Below are 8,396 nucleotides of genomic sequence, written 5' to 3' on the forward strand. Positions count from 1 at the left end.
GGTCCAGCGAGGCGCAAGCCGTGTGAGCAGAGCCAACACGCGCACGCGGACCTCCCGGTTTGGGCTGCCGAGGCCTGTCTGGAAGAGCGTCGGCGCGGCTCGGAGCAGCTCGTTTGCATCGGCCGCCTCGCCGCAGAGGTTTGATAGGAGCACCGTCGCCATCGCGAGCAGCCGCAGCGAGCAGCCGTCCTGGAGGAGAGCCTCTGCCAGAGCGGCCACTCGAGTCGGACACAGCGTGAGGCCGTCCAAGGCCCGGTCGAGCGCGCACTTGTCGTCGCCAAGCTGTGGCGGCGAGTCCGAGGGCCGGTAAACGCGCGTGACTGCCTCGCGGAGCGACTGCAGCCGCTCGATCGGAGGCGGCTGCATGGGCGACGGACGACGCGCGCCGCCTCGGTTGTTGGCCGTGCGGGTTTGGGCTCTAGACTGCCGAGCTGCGCCGGCACGGGCACGCGCGCCTTCTCGGAACTGGGAAACTGTGGTCCGAACCAGGTTCGTTGTGAAGAGCTGGGGCCCGCCACCCAAGAGCCTCGGTGTGCGGATCGGCAACGGCGCGACGCGTCGATTGACGATCTATGCTTTGTACCCATCAGTCTCCCAACATGTGATATTAGTCAAAGAACTCGCTTCGCGGCGGTCCGCACGTGAGTCCCGCGGCGGCGCGGACGAGAGGCAATGCCTCTCCACACTCCTCGGGAAGTGCGCTCCGGCTGTAGCATCAGCGCGAGAGTCGCCTGTCTGATATTCTTCGCCTCTTTGTCGAGGAGCGCACCGGCTGGCCGCAGTACTGTTCCCGCCGAATCGACGAGCCCCTTTAGCCGCGGCGGAGCGCCGTCTGGGCAGACGAGCGGCCACATGAGCGCCGCGTACATCGGGTCGAACGAATCCACGTAGCACGGCTCGTCCTCGTCGCGCCGCGTGAAGAAGATGGTGCGCGGCTGACGCACGCTCGTCGCCGGCTCGACGGTGAAAGCTCGCACCGAGCTGGTGGCGCCCGGCCACTTGAGCACCAGCCGCGCGTTGCTGGTGCTCTCCTCCGCCCAGTTGATGAGCCGTGGCACGAGTGCGTTCTCCCTGCTCATCACGGCGTCAATCGTGGCAAGCGCAGCGGGGCTGGGTCGCAGAGCAGCGGAGTAGCGCATGCAGTCGTCCAGGCGCTCATTCGGGTCATCGAGAAACGAGCGAGTGGAGCTACGCTCGTTGATGTTGCTGATGATGGCGAACGGCATGCCCGTAACCTTGAGGTGCTGATAAGAGTCGGGGAAGCGATGCGTGCCTGCGGGTTGGTGGACGCGGGGGATGAGTCCCGCGCGTCGGGGTGCGCACGGCGGCGGCGTGCAATGGGTGCGCCTTTTGGCAGCGCCATCTGCGCGAAACGAAAGAGGTCACCCCCTGCGCGCGACTGCTTCGAAAACCCTGGCGCCTCGCTGATGAGCGAGAGCAGCTCGTTGGGCAGCTGCCGGTCGAGCACTAGGGTGCCATTCTGGCAGCAAATCGACGGGTTCGTGACGGTGAAGCGTTCCGCGCCGCAGTTCATGCACACATCGCGCTGCTCGAAAAAGTTGATCGGATGCGCGGCCTCTAGGTTGTTGAAGCACGTGGCGTTCTGCAGGCACAGCCGGCGGTACTGCACACCCTCAGCGTCCGACGGGCATCGTGGGACGCGAGCCGCACCGACGGTGGTGGGAGCGGCTGCCCACGAGCGCACGTTGTACTCACGCGTCCTCATCTGGCCCGAGGAGGAGTCGCGGTACTGGCGCGGCTCCTTCTCCATTGTAAACGTCTCAAAGACCGCGAGCGTCGGTGTCAGCGGCGTGCGGCGTGCGAGGGCCGGCATCCGATCCAGCAATGGCAGGCTTTCACGCATGGCGGGCTGCACGCGCGACGAATCCAATCAGCGCCATCGTCTCGCACGGACGGCAGCAGCCGGCCTGCGCCCTCGACGTGGTGGTCGCGCTGCCCAGCGTGCTCCGATCCCACCCCGACTTCCGCCACGGCCGCCGGCGCCGCCGAGCCCGCCGCCAACCCCACCACCGCCGTGCCGCTGCTACGTCCAATGGGATGCGCACCTGTACGATACACGGTGCACAAACCAGTCCGGCTGCCCGGCCACGTCCTGCGACGGCGACGACCCGTGGTGTGCGCCCCCTCGTCTCAACACCTCTTCGTCGACACACACATACCCTCCTCTCGCCCCCTCATCTCTCAACTTCATCGACTCGCCGTTACTAACACACCCAACAGACTACACACTCTCTAACAACCACGACATGCGCACCGAACGCACCCGCGACCTCCCCCCAAATCGCACTCTCAGGTGCGAAGTCGTCTCCGAGGACTGCACGCCCACCGCCACCGTCGGGAAGGTTGCATCTCACTGGTGGTCCCTGTGTGCCCGACAGCACTTGCGTGAAAGTTCACTTTGGCCTCTTCAATCCTGCCTGCCCGCCGCCGCCCTTTCCACCCGGCAGTGCGCCGCCGCCGCCGCCGTCGCCGCCGCCCTACCCTCCTGGCACCCACGCCGCCGCAACCGCTGCCACCGCCCTCCCCGCCGCCGTCGCCGTCGCCTCCGCCCTCGCCGCCCTCGCCGCCTCCGTCGCCTCCGTCGCCGCCCTCGCCGCCGTCGCCACCCTCTCCGCCGCCCTCGCCGCCGCCGCCGCCGCCGCCGCCGCCCTCGCCGCCCTCACCGCCCTCGCCGCCCTTGCCGCCCTCTCCGCCCTCGCCGCCGCCCTTACCACCCTCTCCGCCGAGGTCGCCACCGCCACCGCCGTCGCCGCCGTTGCCGCCGCCGTTGCCACCCTCGCCTCCGTCGCCGCCCTCTCCGCCCCCGTCGCCACCGCCGCCGCCGCCACCGCCGCCACCGCCCTCTCCGCCGCCGTCGCCGTCGCCTCCGCCTTCGCCGCCCTCGCCGCCTCCGTCGCCGCCGTCGCCGCCGTCGCCACCCTCTCCGCCGCCCTCGCCGCCGCCGCCGCCCTCGCCGCCGTCGCCGCCGTCGCCGTCGCCCTTACCACCCTCTCCGCCGAGGTCGCCACCGCCACCGCCGTCGCCGCCGTTGCCGCCGCCGTTGCCACCCTCGCCTCCGTCGCCGCCCTCGCCGCCCCCCTCGCCACCGCCGCCGCCATCACCACCGCCGCCGCTACCACCGCCGCCGTCGCTTCCGCCTCCGCCTTCGCCGCCCTCGCCGCCTCCGTCGCCTCCGTCGCCGCCGTCCCCACCCTCTCCGCCACCCTCTCCGCTTCCCTCGCCGCCGTCGCCGCCGTCGCCGCCGTCGCCGCCCTCCCTGCCCTCTCCGCCCTCACCGCCGCCCTTACCACCCTCTCCGCCGAGGTCGCCGCCGCCACCGCCGTCGCCGCCGTTGCCGCCGCCGTTGCCACCCTCGCCTCCGTCGCCACCCTCTCCGCCCCCCTCGCCACCCACGCCGCCGCCACCGCCGCCGCCGTCACCATCGCCGCCGTCGCTTCCGCCTCCGCCTTCGCCGCCCTCGCCGCCCTCGCCGCCTCCGTCGCCGCCGTCGCCGCCGTCGCCACCGTCCCTGCCTTCTCCACCGACACCGCCGCCGCCACCGCCCTCTCCGCCGCCGTCGCCGTCGCCTCCGCCTTCGCCCCCCTCGCCGCCTCCGTCGCCGCCCTCGCCGCCGTCGCCGCCGCCGTCGCCGCCGCATCCCCCTGGCAAGGCGCCCATGCCACCGCCTCACCCTCCCGGCATGGGTCCGAGGCCACCGCCGCCTCCCCTGTCGTGCTCCGGCCACGAGAACAGCTACTCAGGCGAAACCATCGCGGGTTACACAGACTCTAGCCTGGTGGCCAACGACGGCAAATGTTGCGACGCCTCGACCAAGGACGACACGACGTGCGGCTTCGAGGTGCGCGGTGCTCTCTGCACCCTCTTTCGCGGGACGAGCTGCACGCTCGCGCCGTCGAGCCGTCGACTCTCCGAAGGGACAAAGGGACCTCCCGACTCGACGCACCTCAAGACACCGCGGTCCTTGCCGCCCCCAAGCAGCCCACCCTCGCTCATCGACCAGAATGGCGATCCTGATGGGCCAGGCCAAAATCCGGAAAGGCGCGACAAACGCTTGAGCGGCCTTGAGGTGTGGCAGACTGCACTGATTGTGACATGCCTGATCATCTTGCTCCTGTGCTGCTGCATCGTTTGCTACCTTCACCGGCGCAGGCGACGCTGGCATCCTCTAACCAACAACCATCACATCGAGGCGGCGTCACCGCACACACCGGGCTCGGCTAGCGGCGAGGGCACGCCTTCTCGCTTCAAGTCTCGCCTCAAGACGCCACGCACAGATGGAAGTAGCAGCGACCCTGAGGGCACTCCCAGGTCCCCGGTCTTGAAGACACCCCGCTCTGACACCCGGATCATCGGCGACCACGAGGAGGTCGCGCCCGCCGACGGGAGCTGGAGCGTCTTGGACGCGGCAGAGGCGCGGCCAGCTCGCAGCTCCCGTGCCTCTAGGCGGGACTCGCCGTGGCGAGAGTGGTTGCGCTTCTCGTGGGGCGGTTACCCTGAGGGTCGCGTCATGAGGATCTAGTTCCTCCCAGGGCAGGTCGGCCCTGTATGCCTGCGTGTGGCGGCCATAGTCTGAGGGTATCCTAAAAGTTCGGCCGATTTGGGTCAAAACCAAAACGCTAAAGCACGGCCGGCCGCGTAGATTTGGGGCAAAACACGACGACAAAAGTGGGCCCGCCCGGGGCAAAAAATGGTAAAAGTCGCACTCTCCCCTGACACCCGATCAAAAGCGTAAAAGTAGGGGGTGCACAGCGTCCCAATCTAAAATCTGAGGATTCAGGATTGAGGCATCGCTTCAGTGAGGCCAAAGTGAGTTTATGGATGTGTGAGAACGGTACGGGACACGAGGAGTCACGCGGACCGACTCGTCGGTGACTCTGCTGCACGCCGTTTCAGAATTTTTCTCAGCGTGAGCGAGACGTGGAAGAGTGCCACCGTCGGGTAGGACGGGTCGGCCCGGAGCATCAGAGTAGCCGTCGTGGTCGCGGCGAGCAGCGCCGGCCACTCCGGCGCCGCGTCGGCAACATGGGAGCATGTCCACCGCCACATCGCGGTCGCAGCGCTGTTTGTCGACCAAACGCCGCTATGTACCTATTCGGGCAAATCATCGAGCTGTATGTCGATTTCGACTTGACGGCGGCATGGAGGCATCACGTCTCCATGCCGCCGTCAAGTCGGAGCCAGTCTGCGGCGACCACAGCGCTCAGAAAGGTACATAGCGAGCTATTCAGAGTCAAGCTTTTGCGCGAAATCCACACTGGTGGATTTTGGGGCGCTGTGCACCCCCTAGTAAAAGCTAAAACAAAAAGCACCCGAGGCTCCAGAAACCTAACCCTCAGGCCTCAGACTATGGTGGCGGCTCTCTGTGTCTTGGAGTTGAGATAAAAGGCAGCGTCATTGACACACACGAGCGATCACATGTTGCACACGCCAGGCCTCAGACTATGGTGGCGGCTCTCTGTGTCTTGGAGTTGAGATAAAAGGCAGCGCATGTGGACTCGCCGAGACTCAAACGCATGTGCATGTCACAAGTACACGACCGAATTGCGCAGCGTGCCGATCCCCTCCACCGTGCACTCCACCTCGTCGCCATGCTTGAGCCACACGGGCGGCGAGCGTGAGTATCCGACCCCGGCTGGCGTCCCCGTTAGGATGATTGTGCCCGGGAGGAGGGTCGTCCCCTGTGAGCAAAACGAGATCAACTCGGCGGCGCCAAAGATGAGGTCTGAGGTCGACGAGTCCTGCATGGTCACTCCGTTCACGCGCGAGCTGATTGAAAACGAGCGTTTTGCCGCGCCGCCCTCGGCCGCCAGCAGTAGCGCCGGCCCGACTGGCTTAAAGCTGTCAAAGCTCTTCGCGCGGCTCCACTGCCCCCCACCCTTTCTGCCTTGCCAACGGCGCGCAGAGACGTCGTTACTCACAGTCAGCCCGCACAGAAAAGAAAGCGCCTCGGCGGGCGCGACGTCCTTGCAGGGGCGGCCAATCACCAGGGTTAGCTCGGCCTATGGGACAGTGCGTCTCGGACACGTCATGGACACGTGTCCGCGTGTACCGTGCAAGGTGGAGGCTCCGCCTCATAGTCCAGCTCCGGAGGATCGCGGCTCACGATGGGCGGGCACACGATGGGGTGAGCAGGACCGCCACCGCAGACACTCGCAGGATTCACGTGCAGAATGATAGGGAATCTTGGGGCCTCCTTGCCCACCTCCGCCGCGTGGGCGCGGTAGTTGAGGCCGACCGCAACGACAGCGGGCGGGACCTGCTGCGGCAGAGGCACCAAGGTCTTCTGCACTGTCCGCGTACCAGCAGGCTCCAGCCGGCCGTGCGCCACCGCCTCGGGCGCTGCAACCTGGAGGCTCATTCCCATCTCCGCAGCATTCGCGCCCTCAGGCAACACGCCCCAGCAGACTTCACCCCGCTCCGCACATGCAAAGCGGGCGACACGCACGCCTGAATACGCCCGTGAGATTATGCGGCGCATGGCATGGCATCGTACCATCCTGCTTGATCTCATCATTCCGGGCCCTAGAGGGCCCCGGCGCCGAACATTGACGTCGGGCAGAGCTAGGTACCTCGGAGTATCGGAGTTATGATCCTGATACGACCTGTGAACGTGAACAGAGTGGTACCAGCACTGTGGGTCGTTGCGGCACGCAAGGGGGGCCTCCCGGACGTATGATCCTAGCCCAATAAGTTCCACGGAGCAGATTTGGATTTTTGACAGAGTTAATGCACTGCCCCCGCACGGTACTAATGGTCGTAGTTTTGGTCCCGGTGCCCTTCACGGCACCACACCGCCGCTTGAAAGCCCGAGATTAGCCTAGCAGTGAGTGGGCATCGCCTGCCGGTCGGCTTGGCACGAGCCAGGCATTTGGGCGGCCGTCGACCGAGTCCGAGCGGCGCCTGAGGTGGGTGCCACGGCGTCTGCACGAAGGCGTGGCGGGGTGAGGAGCCAATCCTATGATATAACATAGTGGGATCTGGTTTGTGCATACCTCTCCCGCGGGGAGCTCTCGCGCTGTCAGGTGCGTCGTCGAATACCATTCTTATCCAGCCGAACACTGGTACTCCTGACACCCTCTCACTCACGGCATGCGAACCGGGGTGTAGTTTCCGGATGGTCTGCCGCTCAGCTCTTGTCCTTGTCTGCCCGGTCTCGGCGCCTTGCCGCCGTGGCGCGCTGCCCCGCTGTCATGACTGTCTCGTCGTGAACTGGTGTCCCGTCTCTAGGAGTGCTGGAACTGGCAGGCGTCGCCGTTCCGGCACTTTCCCTGCTTGAAGAAGCGGCACTGGCGCTTGGCCTGCCGCTCGCTGCGGCCCACCTCTTGCGCCCCGCTCGGGCCTGCCCCCTGTGCGGCGCTGTCTTGGTTTGTCTTCCACTCGTCCCAGAGCTCCTCTTGCAGTCCCTTCCGGTGGCCCGGGTAGCTCACGGGGTACGCTTCGTAGGCCTCGCACGTCGTCACTGCCGGTGCCGGTTCCGGGAGCTTGGGCGCCTGGCCGCTCGCCCGCGCCCGCCACCCGGTGGCATAGCCCTCGACGCGGCCGAGGTCGTATCCCTCGTTGAAAACATCTTCGTCTGAGAATCCCGTGCTTGCTGTTCCCAACTCGGCCATCTGCCTCCCATGCGCATCTGATCACGACGGCCGGTGTGGCGTCGACCATGTCTTGCAGCCGACGGTCGTCGGCGAGGCGGCCCTCGCTGCATTCGCCCCAGGTAGAATCGTCCAATGGCACGTTGTCCTCCCTCTGGTCCTCGTGACCGTACCCGTCTGCCTCGCGATCGATCGGCGACCAGCCCAGCCACTCCTTGGCGCGGTCGACGGCCTCGCCGTCGTCCCACTCGCTGCACGAGTCGAACTCGTCCTCTGATTCGTACCCCGTGAACTTGTCTGACGCCCAATCGTTCGACTCGTCTTGAAGCTCGTCCTGTAAGTCTTCGGCGCACGCGGCGACGGCGTACTGCAGCATCGACCAGCGCGGGCGGTCGCCGTCGCCATGAAGCCAGTCTCGCAGCTTGCCCATGGAACAGAAACCAGAGGGCTGCAGGCCCACAAGCGGAGGAGCCAGCAGGGTCCTCGCGTCAGGAAGCAAGGCACGCGGGCGAAGGTCGGAGTTTCCGAGGAGCCGCGGGCCTCCACGCCTAGGCTAGGCATTCTCGCGGCTGGTTCACTCTCGGGAACAGATCCCTAGCCAAGATTTTCCAGTGTACGTACTTTTAGCTTACTGGGAGACAAGGGAGAGGGTTGTGTTCTCTAGGCCCCTAAAGGGCCCTACGCGCGGCGTGAGAGCTTGGAAGCGAGCTTTCTCTCCAGTGTATGTGGCTCTTACGTTTTTATACCTCGAAGAAAGAGAGGTTACATACAGGTCGGCGGGAGCTG

General features: G+C 66.4%; 2 protein-coding genes across 2 annotated transcripts; both read right to left on the minus strand.

Annotated features, from left to right (window-relative positions):
- Positions 1-4,869: 4,869 nt before the first annotated feature.
- On the minus strand, positions 4,870-6,499 carry EMIHUDRAFT_251873 (hypothetical protein; the record flags this gene model as incomplete). Its single annotated transcript, XM_005790641.1, has 4 exons — positions 4,870-5,101; positions 5,173-5,304; positions 5,548-5,984; positions 6,071-6,499. The coding sequence occupies 4 exons, from the start codon at positions 6,497-6,499 to the stop codon at positions 4,870-4,872; spliced, it is 1,230 nt and encodes a 409-aa protein (XP_005790698.1).
- A 745-nt stretch (positions 6,500-7,244) lies between these two features.
- Positions 7,245-8,040, minus strand: EMIHUDRAFT_251874 (hypothetical protein; the record flags this gene model as incomplete). Its single annotated transcript, XM_005790642.1, has 2 exons — positions 7,245-7,574; positions 7,657-8,040. 2 exons carry the CDS (start codon positions 8,038-8,040, stop codon positions 7,245-7,247), a joined length of 714 nt encoding a protein of 237 aa, XP_005790699.1.
- Between the last annotated feature and the right edge of the window lie 356 nt (positions 8,041-8,396).

This window comes from Emiliania huxleyi, assembly GCF_000372725.1.
Source record: "Emiliania huxleyi CCMP1516 chromosome Unknown EMIHUscaffold_1198, whole genome shotgun sequence".
Lineage (NCBI taxonomy): Eukaryota > Haptophyta > Isochrysidales > Noelaerhabdaceae > Emiliania > Emiliania huxleyi.